This window comes from Vicia villosa, linkage group LG3 (assembly GCF_029867415.1).
Source record: "Vicia villosa cultivar HV-30 ecotype Madison, WI linkage group LG3, Vvil1.0, whole genome shotgun sequence".
Taxonomy (NCBI): domain Eukaryota; kingdom Viridiplantae; phylum Streptophyta; class Magnoliopsida; order Fabales; family Fabaceae; genus Vicia; species Vicia villosa.
Genome location: NC_081182.1, coordinates 157182258 through 157202456, shown reverse-complemented (window position 1 = coordinate 157202456; position 20199 = coordinate 157182258). Strand labels below are relative to the sequence as shown.

General features: G+C 35.7%; 1 protein-coding gene across 5 annotated transcripts; it reads left to right on the top strand.

Moving 5' to 3' along the window:
- Window positions 1-15058: 15058 nt before the first annotated feature.
- LOC131662538 (uncharacterized) lies at window positions 15059-18391 on the top strand. 5 transcript variants are annotated; one of them, XR_009301647.1, is made up of 9 exons: window positions 15060-15266; window positions 15344-15411; window positions 15501-15620; window positions 15708-15781; window positions 15870-15930; window positions 16008-16107; window positions 16494-16607; window positions 17417-17532; window positions 17914-18391. XR_009301647.1 is itself a non-coding variant. In XM_058932358.1 (8 exons), exons 1-8 carry the CDS (start codon window positions 15130-15132, stop codon window positions 18032-18034), a joined length of 777 nt encoding a protein of 258 aa, XP_058788341.1. In that variant the 5' UTR covers window positions 15059-15129; the 3' UTR covers window positions 18035-18391. The 5 variants fall into 5 exon arrangements, 2 of the variants coding, with proteins under 2 accessions (XP_058788341.1, XP_058788340.1); XR_009301648.1 differs by lacking the exon at window positions 17417-17532 and adding an exon at window positions 17151-17223 and having other exon boundaries at window positions 15062-15266; window positions 17914-18048; XR_009301649.1 differs by lacking the exon at window positions 17914-18391 and adding an exon at window positions 17151-17223 and having other exon boundaries at window positions 15062-15266; window positions 17417-17533.
- The last annotated feature ends 1808 nt before the right edge of the window (window positions 18392-20199 follow it).

Genomic DNA, 20199 nt, shown 5'->3' with positions numbered 1-20199 from the left:
ATCATGAGTATCCTCGTGCTTTTCCAGACGTGTAGCAAGATCAGCTTGATTCTGTTGAAGAGCCAGCAGAAGAAGCATCAAAGCTATTGTCCATGACAGTAGGATTCTCAGCATTTGCATCAACCATGAGAATATCATCTTGATTTTCCTTAGCAGGAGATTTCTCAGCAGGATGATTCTCAGCATCTTGATTCTCAACAGCAGCTTCTGATTTAGAAACATCTTCAGAATACACAGGAGCATGGATCTCGGCATCTGGATTCTCAAGAGCCAGAAGAATGACAACCAGATTCAGTGGAGGTGTTGGAGCGGCCGGTTCTGATGGGTATTCCACTTCTGGATATACCATACTTGGTGCTTTATCAGAGGGATTCTCTCTAAGCTAGTTGAATATAGACTGAAAGTCTCCAGTCAGAACATTGTACTGAGGCTTCCACACAACCAAAGCCAGAGGATGCACTTCTTCAAGCTCATCAGTAGATTCCTTCTCTTCAAGAGATTTCCAGCTTCTAATGGGAAAGAAGTAGTTGCCTTTTAAGTCCCTTAGAAATCCAAAAGGACCAGGAAAGCTCTCCAGAGACTCCTAGTAGAAACATAATCCATCCTGGAATTATGTGCAACCTTCAAGGCATCTAATCCTTCCTGTACCTTAAGCTTTAAAAATTCAAAACTAACACCAATAGAAAGTTCAGGGTTATTGGTTTTGAATTGGGTGGTTGAAGAGTCTAGGTTCAGAATGAAGTAGGGTTCAGGTTCTCTTGAACACAAAACAGCGGTAAAAGAAGAGGTTAAAGAGGATGAAGAATCTGCGGTGGAGGTGGTTGAATGATCAAACAAAGGTGAGATAGCAGAAGGAATGGATGTGGTAGAGAATATATTTTCAGACGGAATATGAGGAAAAACAGTGTTTAAAGGTTGGGGTTAAGAACTGGTGGTGAGTGGAGTCTTTTAGAAGGTGTGGAAGAAGATGGAGTTTCAGAAGGAGGTGGCTTTTTCTGAGGGGGAAGGGCAGAAGTAGATTGAGAGCTGGAAGAGTCTGCTTTGAAAGCATCTTCTATGAGCTTCTGAAACTGTTCAGAAGTTCTGGGTACTTTGAGAGAGTCTGTTAATATACGTTCAGAATTAGTAGCAGGTACAGATTCAGGGATTACAATACCTGAAGGTTTCTTCTACTTCTTTGCTTTCTTAGCATCAGGTCCTTCTTCTGTGAACTTTCTGTTCAGCTTCTTCTCTTTCTTCTTCTTATCCTTCTTCCTTAACTCATCCAGAGATGGAAGAGTTATTCCACAAATCCAAGCAGGGTCAACAGAAGTTTGTGCTTTAACGCATGATTTCAGATAGTGTTTAACAGATTTATCTAACTCCTCTTTGAACATATGAGAGAAGCTCACAACAGGAGTTCTTCTAGTCAGAATATCTTGAAACACTTTTGGAGGAGTGGTCACCTTTTCAATCAATTGCATCCTTTTTAGAGACTGAGAATTTAGAATACTCCCACGAATAGTAGTCAAGTTCTGAGAAAAGCCCGCTGCTCTCAGAGTATCTAACAAACCACTTTCAGTCAGAATATCTGATATCATTCTTCCAAAAGGAATAGTATTCATTTTAAACTGATACTTCTTACGTTCTTCATCCCTTGATTCTTCAACAGTTGTCTTCAGATGCTGAAACAGAATGTGAGGAAGATTCACTCTCATGCCTTTTCCAATGCAGAACAAGACATACTTCTGATCTTGATTGATGTAGGTAGTAGAGCTTGATGATTTTCTTTGATAGAGAGATCCCAGAATGATATTAGCCCATACTCTGTAGGAAGGCTTCAAGTCAGTAGTGTAGGGAGAGGCAACACCAGAAGAAAACAACTCTCGATCAACTTTATCCCAATCAGTTCTTCCATGAAGAGCTCCAGTGATTCCATCTATACCATCAAGATTGTACAGTTTCCTTATCAGCTTCTCAGTTACAACAACTTCATGCCCTAGCACGAAGGAGATGATGGCAGTTGAAGTAACCGTAGCATGTGTCCAGAATTCCTTAACCAATAAAGGGTAAACTGGTCCAATCAACCTTTCAAAGAAATTTGTCCATCCTTGTACTAGCATTCCAGTTTTGATTTTGAAATCATGAGCCATAATATTTTCAAAATCCACCATAGTTTCACAGAGAACCTCCAGTTCATCATAAGGAATCGAACAGGACTTCAAAGGAGGGTTTGCAGATTTCTTTTGTTGAACTTGGTTAGATGAGACCTCGCGTTGAACATTTGATGAAGAATCCATGGATTCACACTGAGATTTAGGGGTAACGTAACTAGGGTTTATGAAAAGGAGAGAGAGAGAGAGAGAGAGAGAGAGAGAGAGAGAGAAACACTGACAATGAATAATGAAGATGAATGGAAAGAGATGAAATGATATGGAGATGTGTTTATATAGGCACGGATTTGAAATGATATGCAATATGATTCTGAATGAAAGAGATTACAGAGTTTGAATCAGTTAGCATTTAATGATGAGTGACGTTAGGGTAAAACGTGATATTTGAAATGATTTGCACAGTTACCTAGGGCGGCGTCTCATCAACTGCACGCATGCTTGTCCAATTAGAGTGAACACGTGTTCATCTTCTAGAATAGCTGGTGACATCTGTTTTGCTTTAAAAGAGATTCTGAATCAACTTAGACATATGAAACGTTAGTAATAATAGAATCAGAATATCTAACTGATCAACATTTTCAGAACTTCTTATAAGAAAATAAATGATCATTTCAAATCTAATCCATATATCAGAACTTCTCATCCTTTCATTCTGGGCATAAATCCATACTGATATTCTTCAGAATGAACTTAAACCTATCTTCAGCAAGGGGTTTTGTAAAGATATCAGCCCATTGATGGTCTGTATCAACAAAGTTTAAAGATAGAACACCCTTCTGAACATAGTCCCTAATGAAATGATGTTTAATCTCAATATGTTTAGCTTTGGAATGTAAGATTGGATTCTTAGATAAACAAATAGCAGAAGTGTTATCACACAAGATAGGAATGTTACTCTCATATATCTGATAATCTTCTAGCTGACTCTTCATCCAGAGCATCTGTGTACTACATCCAGCAGCAGCAACATATTCTGCTTCTGTTGTAGAGAGGGCAATTGTAGCTTGCTTCTCGCTGTACCAGGAGATCAGATGACTTCCAAGAAATTGACAACTTCTAGAAGTACTTTTTCTTTCAACTCTATCTCCAGCGTAATCAGCATCACAAAATCCTACTAAGTTGTATTCTTCAGATCTTTTGTAGACTAAACCAACATTAGTGTACCTTTCAGATACCTCAGAATTCTCTTAACAGCAGTTAAGTGAGATTCTCTAGGATCTGATTGGAATATTGCACACAGACAAACACTGAATAAAATATTAGGTCTAGAAGCAGTAAGATATAGAAGAGATCCAATCATACCTCTGTAGAGCTTCTGATCTACCTTCTTACTTACCTCATCCTTACCTAGAACACACGTTGGATGCATATGAGTTTTTTGCTTCTTTACTTTCTGAAAGTTTAAACTTCTTCAGAAGTTCTTTCACATACTTGGTCTGATGAACATAAGTTCCTTCAGAAGTTTGATTGATCTGGATCCCAAGGAAGTACTTGAGTTCTCCCATCATGCTCATTTCAAACTCGGCTTGCATAGACTTAGCAAACTCCTTTCCAAGTGTAGCATTAGATGTTCCAAAGATAATATCATCAACATATATTTGACAAATTAAAATATCCTTTTTAAAGGTTTTACAGAAGAGAGTTGTATCCACTTATCCTCTAGTGAAACCATTATCCAGAAGGAAAGAACTTAATCTTTCATACCAAGCTCTAGGAGCTTGCTTTAGGCCATATAATGATTTCTTTAATTTGAAAACATGTTCTGGAGACTTAGAGTCTTCAAAACCAGGAGGTTGGTGGACATATACTTCTTCATCTATATAACCATTTAAGAAGGCACTCTTAACATCCATCTGATACAGAGTGATGTTATGTTGAGTGGCAAAAGAAATTAATAAGCGAATAGATTCTAACCTGGCCACTGGTGCAAAGGTTTCTGTATAGTCAATACCTTCTTGCTGACTATAGCCCTAAGCAACCAGTCTGGCTTTGTTTCTTACAACTTCTCCTTTTTCGCTTAGCTTGTTTCTGAAGACCCACTTAGTTCCAATGATGTTAAATCCTTTTGGTCTTGGAACCAGATCCCAAACATCATTCCTTGTAAACTGATTTAGTTCTTCTTGCATGGCAATTATCCAGTCAGGATCCTCCAGAGCTTGATCAACAGAAGTTGGCTCAATAAGAAATACTAGACCAAATTGACATTCTACATTGTTCTTAAGGAATGCTCTTGTTCTGATAGGATCTTCTTTCTTTCCAATGATAACATCTTTTGAGTGAGCAGAGTTGAGTCTAGAAGATCTTCTGATAGTTGGCTCTTCAGAAATTCTAAGATTCTCTAATGAAGCAACAACTTGATCTACTGAAACTTTGCTTCTGGGTTCTTCAGAGCCTGAATTAGAGATTTCTATATCTGCAAAATTCTCAAACTGCTTTGGCTTTTCAAGACCAAGCTTATCATCAAATCTGATATTGATTGATTCTTCAACAACCAATGTTTCAGTATTGTATACTTTGTAGCCTTTAAAGCGTTCAGAATATCCAAGAAGGAAACATTTATGTGCCTTAAAATCAAACTTATTCAGATGATCTTTAGTGTTCAGAATATAACATACACATCCAAATGGATGGAAATAAGAAATGCTGGGCTTTCTGTTCTTCCACAATTCATAAGGAGTCTTATTGAGAATAGGTCTTATAGAGATTCTATTCTGAATATAACATGTAGTGTTAATTGCTTCTGCCCAGAAATGCTTAGCCATATTGGTTTCATTGATCATGGTTTTTGCCATTTCTTGTAGAGTCCTATTCTTTCGTTCTACAACTCTATTTTGCTGAGGAGTTCTAGGACAAGAGAAATCATGGGCAATACCATTTTCTTTGAAATAAATCTCAAAGAATCTGTTCTCAAATTCACCACCATGATCACTTCTGACCTTTATGATTTTACACTCTTTCTCATATTGGATCTGAGTGCAGAAGTCAAAGAACACTGTATGAGACTCATCCTTGTGTTTCAAAAACTTTACCCACGTCCATCTTCTATAGTCGTCTAGATAACTAATCCATATTTCTTCCCTCTGATTGATGCTGTTTTGACTGGGCCAAAAAGATCAATGTGCAGAAGTTCTAGCGGCCTAGAGGAAGAGACAACATTCTTAGACTTGAATGCAGGTTTTGAGAACTTCCCTTTCTGACATGCTTCGCAAAGAGCATCTGATTTATATTTCAGATTAGGGAGACCTCTGACCAGATTAAGTTTGTTAATATGAGAAATCTTTCTCAAACTATCATGACCTAATCTTCTGCACCAGACCCATTGCTCTTCACTAACAGACATAAGGCAGGTAACCTTCTGATTCTTAAGATCTTGAAGATCAATATTGTAAATGTTGTTCTTTCTCTTATTTGTAAATAGGATTGAGCCATCCTTCTGACTAATAGCTTTACAAGACTTTTGATTAAAGATTATGTCATAACCATTGTCACTTAATTGACTTATGACAATAGGTTATGAGCTAATCCATCTACTAGTAGAACATTAGTTATAGAAGGAGAGTTACCAATACTTATGGTTCCAGAGCCAATGATCTTGCCCTTCAGGTTCCCTCCAAACTTAACTTCTCCAGCAGATTTAAGCACCAGGTCTTGGAACATAGACCTTTTTCCCGTCATGTGCCGCGAGTACCCAGAGTCCAGGTACCATGACATGTTTTCCTTTGTCTTCTTTGCTGCCAAGGATATCTGCAATAGGAATTATCTTTTCCTTAGGTACCCACATTTTCTCGGGTTCTTTTGGGTTAGATCTCCTCAAGTTCTGATTGAACTTGGATTTAGCATGATAATTAACAGGAGGAACAGCATGATATTCCCTATTATGAGTCACATGATATTTTTTAGTATGTGTAACATGCTTCTTAGTGTGTGTTATGTGGAAACTCTTAGCATGTGATGTGAGCCTAATATCATGGGAGTGACCATACTTGAATTTATCATACAAAGGTTTGTATGTGATTTTCATCTCATCAACAGATTCAAGTTTGTATGGGGTTTCACCCTCATAGCCTATGCCAACTCTCTTGTTTCCACTAACTACATATATCATAGAGGCAAGCTGACTTCTGCCTATACCTCCAGATAGAAACTTTCTAAAACTTAAGTCATATTTCTTAAGAATATTGTTCATACTTGGAATAGATTTTTCTGAACTAGAAGATGATTCAACATCTTTGGATAATTTTAAAACTTTTCCCTTAAGTTCAGAATTTTCTACTTCAAGCTTCTTAGTTTCAGATTCAAATAGCTTCTTCAGCTTTTTGTATTTGATACTAAGTTGAGCATTGAGTTCCAGAAGTTCAGTTAGACTAGAAACTAACTCTTCTCTAGAAAGTTCAGAAAATACCTCTTCAGAATATGAGTCTGATGTAGATTCTGATTCATCATCAACAGTGGCCATCAGCGCAATATTTGCCTGCTCATCTTCGGAGTCTGACTTTTGATCAGAAGAATCTGAGTCATCCCAAGTATCCATAAGGCCTTTCTTCTTTTTAAACTTCTTATTGGGCTTTTCCCTCTGAAGCTTTGGGCACTCATTCTTATAATGACCTGGCTCCTTGCACTCAAAGCATGTCACATTCTTCTTGTTAGATCTTCTGTGTCCAGAAGATTCTCCTCTTTCAGGCCTTTTAGAACTTCTGAAGTTCTTGAACTTCCTTTGTTTACTCTTCCAGAGTTGATTTACTCTTCTGGAGATCATGGAGAGTTCATCTTCTTTTTCTTCTTCTTCTTCTGATTCTAACTCTTCAGAATCTTCTTCTTCAGCCTGAAAAGCATTAGTGCATTTTTTTATTATTATATTTTAATGTAATAAACTTACCTTTCTTTTGAGCCTCATTTGCATCCAGCTCTATTTCATGACTCCTCAGGGCACTGATTAGCTCTTCAGGAGAGACTTCATTCAGATTCTTAGCAATCTTGAATGCAGTCACCATTGGGCCCCATCTTCTGGGCAAGCTTCTGATGATCTTCTTGACATGATCATCCTTTGTATATCCCTTGTCAAGCACTCTTAATCCAGCAGTCAGAGTCTAGAATCTTAAGAACATTGCTTCAATGTTTTCATCTTCCTCCATCTTGAAAGCTTCATACTTCTGGATTAAAGCAAGAGCTTTTGTCTCCTTGACTTGGGCATTACCTTCATGAGTCATCTTCAAGGATTCAAAGATGTCATGAGCAGTTTCTCTGTTTGTTATTTTCTCATATTCAGCATGAGAAATAACATTCAGCAAAATAGTCCTTGACTTGTCTAGACATCTTTACTCCACGAGCATTTACAGGATGTCTGTAACCATCCAAGACTAGATCCCATAGGTATCTTGACCAAGAAAGTAACTCTCGAGTCTATCTTTCTAGTATTCAAAGTTTTCACCATCAAATATTGGTGGTCTAGAATATCCATTGAAACCATTTCCATTGTTGTTTTGATCAGTAGGAACAGGTGTGGCTGTTGATGCATCTGTTTCAACCATATTGACTTTGTGTTTTTCTAATTGAATCTTTTATCTAACACGGTTAAGTGCTTGCACCTAGAACCGGCGCTCTGATGCCAATTGAAGGATAGAAAAACACTTAGAAAGGGGGGTTTGAATAAGTGTGACTTTAAAAACTTATAAGATAAAAACAATGAACACAATGATTTTTATCCTGGTTCGTTGTTAACGAAACTACTCCAGTCCACCCCTTTAGAGTCATTTATCTCAACCGAGGATTTAATCCACTAATCCAACTGATTACAATGGTTTTCCACTTAGATAACCTCTAAGTCTTCTAGAGTATATAGATCACAACTTGATCACTCTAGGAATTCACCACTTAGATAACCTCTAAGTCTTCTATAGTCTACTGATCTCACTGATCACTCTAGGAACCTTTTACAATCAATGTAAAATAAAGTTTACAAGAGTATGAATTGCTTCTTAGAAAGCTATAATCACAACAGTGATATTTCTCTTAAGTTCTAAGCTTAACACTCACTAAATATTACAAGAGTTTGTGAGGTTGAAGATGAAGTTCGTGAGCTTTGATTTTGACAGCGTTTCTGTATTTTGCAAGAGTTGGTTTTCAGCTTCTGATCAGAACTTCCATATTTATAGGCGTTTGAGAAGATGACCGTTGGGTTGCATTTAATGCATTGCGTGAATAGTACAGCTTTGCATGTAATGTTTCACACTTTTGTCAACTACCTTGAGCCATGCTTTTGCTGCTTTTACTGACTTTGCCTTTTGTAGAATATTGATCAAAACAAATCTTGTTCTAACACCACATAGTATCCTCATGCCAATTTTCAAGCCCTGATTCATAAGATTGTTCACTCAACTGCTCAAATGGTCAATAGTCGACCAATTTGACCTAAAAGTCAACTATGGTCAAGTTACAGTCAAAACTCTTGATTTTTGGTCAACATCGACATTTTAAAGTTACATTCATCATTTGATCAATATTTGATCATGATTCATCAAGAAAAGCTTCAAAATCATTAGGAGCCCAAGTTACTAAATTAGGGTTTCTAGGAGAAAGTCAACCCAACTTTGACTGATCATATTTGTCTCATGATTTATCAGAAATTCCCAAACTAAAGCTCATTCTCAATAAAATTAAATTCTCTACAACTTTGATGTTGGACCCAAAGTCAAGAAATGCACCATTTGAGAGATACAAGCCAAAACATTACAGGTCCTTATAGAAGCTCGCAAAAAGCTGTTTTTTGTCAGGAGCTATATCTTCAAAATAGAATCTCCAAATGGAAAAAAGGTTCCAAAGCGTCTTGTAGAGGACAGCTTGGGCTTTCCAAAAAGTCCTAGAACACTTCCATACAATAAATATTGAAGGAGTTATGGCTGGCACAAGTTGGGCAATTTTGAGGAAGTGCATGAAATGCAAAGTGAAGAATTTTGTGTTTTTAAGTAGTGGGCCATGGATTATGGATTATACACGTGATTTTAAGATCAAAATAGGCCCAAGGACCATTTGGATTATATTTTATGGTTTTATTTTATTTATGTTTGAATTTATTCATATAAATTCATTTTTAAATCAAATAAAATCCAAATAAATCCAAATAAAATCATGTGAATGCCTCATTGACCAAATCAAGTCCAAATCCATCCAAAAATTTGTGGAAAAAGAGATTGGAAAGAAAACGAAGCTAAAATAGAAAGATTGCATCATATTTCCAATCAAATATTCTCAATTTTTTCTCATCAATGACATGATTGGATTCCAACCTTTCAACCCTAATTTCATGGTCTATATAAACCCAACAAATTCTGCATTAGGGGACACGAAACCCTTGCCTCAAAAGTGAGCTCTCTAACTTCCAAAAAACTTCAAGAAGGAGTGGATTGTCGTTCTCGTATTTGCAATCCTTTTCAAGACAAGCCAGTAATACTAATCTCTTCCTCAGGTGTTGAAGGGTAAGTGTTGATCATTAGACATGTTTTAGAACGTTCAGAACGAACATACCATGATCACCATGTCCTCCCATATTTTAGTAAAGTTGAAGTCTGACTCTCATGCATGACTGTCTTGGCGTGACGCTATTGGCCGGTCAACATAGGCTCTCTCTCTCCGCACGCGTGTTGCGATCCTGCTCGCTGGTCAACAATTCCAACGCCCTCCCTCCAGCTGTGATTGGCTGCGTGCAACCATAATGGAGCCCACGCGTGGAAGCTTTGAATCTCATTAGTCTTAATCCTTATATTATATATTTTGCATTTATTAAATGACTAACATTGTGCAACACTATTGGAAAGGTTAATGAGCATTTGAGCAAAAGTGAGTCGGTTCGATTCCCAGCCCATGCAAGTATATTTTTTTCAAAATATTTTGTATACCTATGTTCACAGATACAACGCTCTTCTCCCCTGCACACCTACGATGTACCATCAGCCATCTACCATTGGATCTCCACTGTTACGTGATTAGAAGGCCAGGAAACGCTCCCCCATGGTGTTCCCTCCAGACACATCCTCACTTTTACTTTGAATTCGTGGTGAAAAATGGATCAGAATGCACTTTTACTTTGTTCAGTTTGGTTAAGAATTGAAGGATTTGTGTTTTGAGCCATGGTCATTGTTGTTGCTGTGTCACGAGGAAGAAGATGGTGTTGGCGCCATTCATCCATTTTCAAAAATTCAGTTTAAAATATATTGAATGGTGGTTGTTTCATAAACGACTACATCGTTCTAGCACACTTGGTAACACATGCGCCCTTAGTTCTCTTGACCACAAGGTCTGGGGTTCGAATCCCCCTCGCCCCAGACTTTTGTTTTATTTTTTCATTTTTACATGTTTCACATATGTTGAACTGAATGCATCCTTCTATCACTACACGCGCGCAACCCAGTTGGTCCATGTTTTGTGTGTAGAGTGATAGGGCGTGGGTTCAAGCCTTGGCTCCCATATTCCTATATTTTTATCAATAGTTTATTTCACTCTTATTATTAAACTTCAAAAAATCACTAAAAATAGTAGATTTATTATTTTTAATCTCTTCTTTTTTTGTGTGTTTATTTAATTAGTGTATTTTTATACCATGTTAAAAAATCACAAAAATATTTATTTTATCATCATTTTAAAATTAATAAAAAAACAAGTCTTTTAATATATGAAAAATCTACAAAAATATGTTTCCTTTTGAATTTTTTTCTAAAGTGACTTAGTATATTTTTGTAAATACTTGTTTAGGGTTAGGTTAGAATGTCATTGACTTTCCCATGTACCCTTAGACCAATTCTCTTAAAGAATTTGGTATTTAACAATTAAAATCAATTAGGTCTAGGTATTTCTTTAGAAACCCTAAATCAAAACCCTAATTTAAAAAACCTTAGGTTTAAAACCCTAACCAAAAAATTTGCAGCATGTTGATCTTTGTTTATCCATGTTTATTTGTGCTTGTACATACTTGTTGATTTTCTAATCCATGCTTTGTACTTAAATGTTAAACCTTGTCTTGTACATATACTTGTTGGTTTTATATCCATGTGATTTGTACTTGTTATTATTTTATCTAACCCAATGTTTACTCATCACATTAATCATTCATCATTCATACATGATTTGAATCCAAGGGTTTAGATACATCCATCTCTTGCTTGTTAACACTCACTTGTTTGTCCTTGTACATACATGAGGTATTTATTGTTAATTGTTTAAGCTTGATGTTTTATCCAAAGGATGAGAATGATATTGACTAAATTGTCAAGGTACTTAAATTCTTTTCCAATCTCTTTTACTTTTGTATTAAGTATTTTAAAGCTTTTCACTTGTTTATGGTTTAGTATTGTTAAAGCGTAGCCAAAACCCTTTTGTTTTGAAACCTTGGTATTAAGAATAGAATTATTCCCGGTGAAACTATTCTTGATCCATTGATCTTGTTTTTAAACCTTGGTGTTAAGAGATGAATTATTCCCGGTGAAACTTCTCTTAACCCATTGACCTTGTATTTTAAAGCTTGGTCCTTATTTGATTTGTTTTAAAATTTGTTAAGTATTTTAAAGCTTAATCTTTTAAAACCTATTAGGTACTTTAAAGCCTAATCCCTTTTCCAAATTTGTTAAGTATTTTAAAGCTTAACCTTTCAAACTTATTAGGTATTTTAAAGCCTAATCTTCTTTTAAACTTGTTAAGTATTTTAAAGCTTAACCATCTTTTAAAAACTTGTGAGTATTTTAAAGCTCACACCCAAAAAGATTTTGGCCACTTTGGCCCCCTTGTTCCCTTTAAAAAAAAAAGGAACTACAGAAGCTCTGACTTCCCTATTGCACCTAAGGGGTATGTAGGCCTAAGATGCGATATCTTATCGAGCTCACTTTCAAAACATTCTCTTCTCATCCCCACCCTCTATTTCAAACAATTTTTTCACATAGGTTTTTCAAAAAAAGGGTATTTATAACAAAAGATAAATAAAAACAAAGAGGTTCCCATGGAGTACCATGAATACGAGGGGTGCTTAAAACCTCCCCCTTGTATAACAAACCCTCCGTAGCCAGAACTCTGATAAGTTTATTAGTTTTGATTTTAAAAACTTCTGTGGGTTTTATTCGCTCTTTCACCCATTCCTTTTTGGAAACAATAAAGCGCGGTGGCGAATCTGTTTAAAATGAGCTAAGTCTTCCCATGACTCTAGTCTTACCAATTTCACCACTACAGTTAATTCGTATTATATTGTGAATGTTCCTTGTGGGTTAGAAGGGTGTTACACGAAGCGCGCCTTGCAACTTTGGAATTCAATAAATAGGGGGAAATCATATTTTTTAGGTATGGGTTGGATATTTTTGAATCCTAACACCATCACAACCATTTTTTAGTAGAGAGAGCTTGAAAACAACAATGGAACTTTCATTTTATTGATCCGGAGTTGGATTGCTCATCAATCAGAATTGACAAATCGGGAGATTTGTGATTCTTCTTCTCTTATATCTATGTATTCTCTATTTTTGGGTTTGATTGTAATTTTACTCTAAACCTATGTATATTTGTTACTCTATTGTTGTATAAAGTTTGCCTTACAAATTTTTGTCGGTGTTTCCTTGATCTTTTTGCTTAAATGTTTTGGATTTGTGCACGTAGCATGTACTGATGTTTTGTTTCCTTGATTTCGGCATTTTTCTCTATTGTGGTGGTCAATGCTTTGCTTTTCCTTCTTACCCAGATACTTGTTGTTATTTTCAGTGATTTGATTGTGGATTTTTTTCCTTATCTTAGTGTGTCGAGTTAATCCTTTATTCTTGATTCGGGTGCGTGGTGTCTTCGATTGTCCTTTCAGTTTTGTCAACTTCCTTTTCCAAGTAATTTTTTGAGTCTCTTTCTTTCCTATGATTTGTCTCTAAGGTAATTTTATGGTCTATGTTGCTTCTAAATGTGTTTTTTTTATCAATTTGTTTACCAGGTTTTCTCTAGTACCTATTGTCGTTATATCTTCCATCAAGATGGATAATATATTTATTTGTTTTTCTGGCCTCTCCATCGTGTTGAGCCTTTTCCTTCTCCAGATAAGTGTTATTTTGGTGCTTTGTGTTCTTATAATTAATTATTTTTGGCGCTTTCACGAGTTTCTCGTGTTTGACTATTATTGCTTTAGTATCCTGTTTGAGCAGACTTGTTTGTATCAAACTGCGTGGGTATTGTGATTCCAACTAGCTTGAAAATCCTAGAAGCTATTATTGGCTATTTGAATGGTTTTAATCGCATGTAAGTTTTTACCTTCATATATGATATTGTTACAGGCTATCTATATGCAATCAACCAAATGTATGAACATAGCTAGGGTTGTTTGATCCATTTTCCTGATATGTCTAGGCTTCAATCTATAAAGTTTTGGTTACCTAGCTGATCATTACTGAAATTAATATTTAATGAGATCCTACCCAACCTGGTCCACCAACAATTCTTAAAACAATGCTCTAGGGTTTCCACTTTAGAGTTGCATCTAGGACAAAGTAGGTCAGTTCTGATAACACCGGATCACACTGCATATTTGACTCAAATAGCACATGTTTTTCATAGTTTTTAGTTCGATTTTTCTTGTGTCATTCTTGTTTTTGTTTTGTTTTCAGGCATCGTGCCCATTTGGAGCTCTTCTTGAAGAAACCAAGTGAAAAGGCCAAGAAATCGAGATTTTCAGCGAAATTCTACACATGTCGTTCAGCTTGGCGGCCGCTGTAGGAGGCGCCATAACGTGTCCCACTTCACCCAAGGGATAACTGCCACGTTCTCCAGGATGTCTCTCTTTTCACACTCGACGCCCGCGGACCCCCTCGGCGGCCGCGGTCTTCACAAAACCATCTCCCGCCCAAAAGGAGTGTACTTAGTGAAAATCCAAGAGGATTGTTCTTGGTGTTTGTGTAAGTCTTGTACAAGTCACAAACAATAGTAAAATCTCTTTCATGTTGAAAGGGGACTGGAGTACTCTCGGATTATGAGGGGAACCAATATACATCCTTGTGTCCTTTATTTTTCTACACTCTATTGCTTTCATAATCTCACCATAAACTAGAAAAATAATATCCTTCATCACTAAAACCAGATAATTTTTCAAAGTCCTAATTCACCCCCCTCTTAGGCGCACTCTTAAACTTACAGAGGCAATCCTCCTCCTCCTCCCCTCCTCCTCCTCAAAATTGTTTATAGAGATGCTAAGGATATTGTTTCTATCTACAAGAATTAAAGTTTCGTTGATTAGGTTTTGGTTCCAACAACCTTTTCCAAAGTTAATGAGGTCCCTAACTCCACCAATTCTTGTAACCAAGGGTTTTTGTTTTAGGAGTTTAAACTACATTAGTTTGGGATCCAATTATCTTCTTAAATCCTAATGGTATTTCCATTCCCAATTTCCCCGCAGTAGGTTTGCTTCATGATCCAAATGCTATTGTGGATACTATGCCATAGATAATTAGGTCTACTAAAGTATTCAATTTAAAATATTGACATTGACAGTGTCACTTATTAGGTGAGTTAATGTTTCTTTAAAGAAAACGTAAAAAAATACTCCCTCCGTCCCACGATAAATGACCCATTTGGAGGAACGATGAATGATCTATTTGGAATAAAATGATGTCCCAAAATGAATGATCCATTTCAATTTTCAATGCATTTTTTTTCAATTCTACCCTCTAGTTAATAGAAATTTTTTACCATTTCCAATACATGATAAGAATACTATAGTAAAAATAATATTCCTTCTTTTACTTTTATACACATTTTTAATGTGTCAAATGGTGTGCCGAGTCACTCATTGTGAGTCGGAGAGTAACTAATTAATAAGTTAGGTTATTTTTGTTCAAACTTTTGAACACTTGTAAAATTAGTATATCGAAACGACGTCGTAGGAGCGGGAACAAAAGATCCATTTTTCTTCCTAAAGAAAAACAAAATCCATCTTCCCTGTTTCCTTGGCAACACCAAAACCCTGCTGCTTATGAACCCAAACGACGTCGTAGTGCTGAACATGGAAGAAAGAGGAAACAAAGTAGTAGTGCAAAACGAACAACCCCGAGTTTGTAACGATGAAGACGAAATCGTTTGCTTAGATGCATCGTTCTTCATGAATGACAAGTAACCCTCTCTTCTCTGTCTACCTCTCTTTTTTCACTCTCACTGTTGTAACCATTTATCTTTTCATGATTTTGAAGTTACCAGTTGACGGAATTCACATTTGGCTCTCAACATATCCACCTCTTCTGTCTTCATTCCGCCTCCAGTAAGTTTTTTTCTTTTTTGACTACAAAGCTTTATGCATCTTCTATTTTTTTTTTTGTGGTTCATAATACTAATTATCTTTGGAATCAGCTGACTTTGATTTGACAGGGCAGCTGGTATGGCCTGGAGCCATGTTGCTGAATGATTATCTATCCAAAAATCTCGACATGTTTCAGGGTTGCACTGTCATTGAATTAGGTTCTGGTGTTGGTATGTTCAATTTTAAAAATAATCGTCATTGCTTGTCTCATATTTTTAATGCATCCTTATGATGGCATTGATGACTTTGAACTACAGGTATTACTGGAATACTTTGCCGCAAATTCTGCGATAAAGTTGTGTTGACCGACCACAACGAAGAGGTGCTTAAGGTAGGGCTATCAAATTGTATGACACATTTTGGCATATCTCCTTCCAGATTATCTCTACGTGCTCTCTAATTTAGCTATCTCCTCTCAGATCATAAATAAAAATATAGAGCTGCATTCATCTCCTCAAGATATTAGTCCTACTTCTCATGGTGAGTAAATACCTGGATCATCAATCAAAGATACTTATTTTGATCCACTCTATTTTAATTTAAATATATATATGCAGGATTAGTAGCAGAGAAACTAGAATGGGGGAACACTGATCAGGTCCATGAAATTTTACAAAAACATCCTGGAGGTTTCGACTTCGTTCTTGGAGCTGATATCTATATCCTTATCATCACTAAGCGTAAATGCCTAAACATATCATGGCTTGCAACATACGTAAATACATAGTTACCGGCAAACCAGTAGCCCAACCATCTTTGTAGTTTCTTTTACAAAATCAGGTAGCTTGTTTTCTTCTTATAGTCATCATGGGAATAGATCATTTTTGCAAGTTGCGTCACTCGTCTACCTATTTTAAAGCCTTTTCTATTTGTCATAGCTTACCAGAACTAATTCCAGTTATTTGCTAAAACAAGGATCAAATGACACTGAAAATTTCTGTGAAACTTGAAATTCAAATTTGTGTTTTTCATCTATAGCTTTTATGCAATACTGGTATTTTATTTTCACCAAATAAAAATTAATTAGTGACCTTGACAATCACAAGCTTTCAGCAGGCAAATATCCCTTTGCTGTTTGATACTGTTAGACAGCTCCTGCAAGTTAAAGAAGGCGGAAAATGCAAGTTCATACTAGCCTATGTATCACGAGCAAAGATGTACGTAAATCTAGCTCATTATTCTTCTAATTTTTCTTTGTTTCTTGGTTTAGTAAAAATTCTTTTTTATGTTTTGACCGACAACTTTCTCATCTCATAATTTCATTAGATTCGGTTTTACTTTTAATATTTGATGTGTCTATGATCTATAATATTAGATAGCAATAGACACTAGTGGGTGTATAAAACGAAACATACTTGGAACTTATTTTACATTGAAAATAGTTTTATAAATCTATAAATATTTACATTGTTTCCCAATTGAAATCATTTTAGTTTGTCTAAAATTAAGATTTTCGTTGCAACTATAGTTTGTTATCTTTTGGGACTTGGTAGTGATTAAACACTTCCTTCAGTCTCAAATATAAATGAAAAAAGTATTCATGCATGATGGTCTCAAATATAAACAGTTTTAATCATTATCACTTTATTTAAAGACTCCTCTTATTGATAATGGATCAAGTTTCCATGAGATGCACTTTCGAGAGTGCGCATATTTTGTTTGAAAAGAAGATTAATTACTTTTTCTACAAATCAACACAGGAAGGAGTAAGAATTTGGTCTTTTCAAATTTGAGCGATCAACATTGGACCTGTTGCTACAATTTTAATATCAGGTTTTGAAAAGAATTTTGCCGCATTTCTTGATCTTTTAAACCTTTCTTCATGTTGAACTCTCTGCCTTGTAAGGGACACTAGAGTGCATTTTTCTTCATGTTGAACTCTTTGCCTTGTAAGGGACACTAGAGTGCATTTTTCTTCATGTTGAACTCTTGATATTTGAGCTATAGTGATACTTTTGTATATCAGTTGTGGATTGCAGCTTCCCATGTCACCTGCTTTATCCCTAGCAAGTCTCAGTTTTTGCTGACAGGATGCCTCATAAAGATAGAGTAAATAATCTTTTTAATCCGCGAAGTTGTAGGGTAAGACAATTTAGTCTAAGATCATCGAAAACAATAAATGATTTCTAAAATTAAATCCTCAATTACTTTAGTATCTCAGGGACAGTTTTAAAGATTAAATTGATTGACCCAAAAATTTACGTGATTGTGGATTTTCTACTTTATGGGTCATTTCAGAATATCTTTAATTCCAGTGACCAAATTACCCAACCCTACAATTTTAGGAACTAAATTTGTAATTCAGTCAAGTGTTTACTGGAAGCGTCGTAATTATCTGATTATTAGAGTACAATAACTTATCTAGTCTCTAATCTATAACTTTTGATTAGGTTGACATACGATATGATTTGGTCAGAATTATTAGCATTTTCTTTTTCAACTAAGATTTCTCTTACTGTGCAGGATGGATTCAATGATTATTTCTGAAGCTTCTAAGTTTCGGATGCAAATGAAGGAAGTACCTGGAACAAAGTGTATTGTTGGAAATCTTGAAGGTGTCATCTATGAGATCACTCTCGAGTAGATGGATCAAACTGATATAGTTTAAGGTTTGAAGCAGACATGGCATTATGAAAACCTGAACTGATTTGACTTGAGCACTGGCTAGTATTTTTGTTCAACCCCTCCCCTGTCAATCTTTGTTAACAACTTAGTGAAGATAATTCAGAAAATCCAATGGTTTGGTGTGGAAAAGAAGATATAAAATATACAAGAGAACCTATTTTTGTAGTGTCTATCTTGCTTAGTATTTTTCATTGTGAACAAAAACATAAACAAGAACTGAAGATTTTCAAGACAATTTGATTGGCTTTATATGCCAACTGTTCTTTCGACTGATTGACTATGATGATGAATGGTAACTGCGTATTTTATTATTTTATCCTGTCGGCATTTTTCATGATTCTTGAATTTCCATGAAATGATTTTTAATGCTTAATCTCAAATATTTGTTTCTCAAAATTACAGTTCTTGTTTTATTAAATGAAAAGTGGTAAATAAAAGTCAAGTCCGTTTTATTTCTTAACAAAAATTGTGAGATACAATTTGGTTCTTGAGAAAAATAAAAGTATTTTTAATCTTTGAGAAAAAACAATCAGAACAATTTAGTATCTATGAGCCCAAGTTGCTTTTATAGTCAAAGTGCCTATTATGAAATATGAATTCTATAACCTTTATGCTTAGTCTGTAAGCTAAACTTAGATTTTGCACAAGTTAATCTTGAACTAAAATGGAGATTTGAGTTGACTATTCTTTGAACCGAATTGAAGTTTTACACGTGTTGACGACAAATCGAACCAAAATTTTTACCAGGCTAATCTCGAATCTATTGAACTTTTACATAGTTTGTACTCAGAAATCAAGTAAAATTTTATACCAGGCTGATCTCAAACGGATAAAGTTTTTTACCAGACTGAGCTCAAGAACCATTATGAAGATTTTTTCTCTGGTTATTCTTCATAAATCTAAAACAGAGTTTTTCTTCAGTGGCGGAGTTCACGAACTAAACAGAGAGTTAGACTAAATCCCCAAAAATAATTTTTACATTGGTTTAGCTCCAAACCAAAATAACAACTTTCTAAGGAAGAATGATTTACTCTAGAGGAAAAATAACTCTTGGTACATTTACAATGAAGTCCTTGCCCAAAACAAGTTCCTCACTAAATTCAAGAACGTTCTCAAAGTACCATGACTAAAAATATGTGAGAGAAAGAGAAATAATTTAGGCGGAGATTGAGAGAGAGAAAAATGAGATATCTCATGTTTTCTAGGTTGTTTGAAATGAAAAGGGAGTCCTCTATTTATAGGTCAAGAAATAGTGTATTTTAAGAAATAATCCATGAAAAAAATAAACGTTCTAATCGATTAGCTAATCGATTAGGTACTTACAATAATCTAGTATTGTTGCCTAAATTGGAAGGTTTCGAAAGAGAGCTATTACCTTTCATTAAGACATTGTCACAATCGATTATGGACTTAATTTTTCCTTATCTAATTGATTAGGACAAATGTCTAATCGATTAGACAATTATAAAAAGTCTTATAATCAATTGGACAATTTTCTAGTCAACTGGCTAGACTCAAAAAATTTGTTTGGTCATTTTAATTAAAAGAGAGAGACTTCAAAAGTACGTGTGTGTGTCGCTACCGCAAAAATTAACAGAGTCGCCACTAACATATTTATCCTGAAAAGGAAGGGAATGCCAGCAAACCACAAAACAAAACAACGGTCTCACGACCAGAGAAAAAGGGTAAGGGAGTCGGTTACGCGAGGGGAAGGTATTAGCACCCCTCGCGCCCATCGTACTAGATGGTATCCACGCTTGTGTCTAAAACTATGGGTGTGTAAGCAAACTGCGCTAATCTGAACTAAAATGCATGCAAAATATAGGGAAAAGAAAGAGTTGTACTCGCACGGGCCCTACCCCGCTGCCTACGTATCCTTTTTGAGGAATCAGAGGTACCGTAGCTCGGCTAACTAATTTCTGTTTGTTTTGTGTTTTGTAGGTGAACAAGTTACATTGACACTCCGCTGCTCGACCTTTGAAGACTTAGGCTTGGGAATGGAGCGGAAATAACAAGCTCTTAAGAAAAGAAAATAAAGAGTGTGGTTTGTGTTTTAAAGAATGCATGAGGAAGACCTAAGCTAAGGGGGAAAGCTTGCTACCTAATGTTATCATACAAAGGGTA

Coding starts and splice junctions, on each gene's coding strand:
- LOC131662538 (XM_058932357.1), top strand. CDS start 15,130: ATGAACCCAAACGACGTCGTAGTGCTGAACATGGAAGAAAGAGGAAAC. Junction 15,621..15,707: donor TGAATTAGGTTCTGGTGTTG/GTATGTTCAATT, acceptor TTTGAACTACAG/GTATTACTGGAATACTTTGC. Junction 16,608..17,913: donor TATGTATCACGAGCAAAGAT/GTACGTAAATCT, acceptor CTTACTGTGCAG/GATGGATTCAATGATTATTT.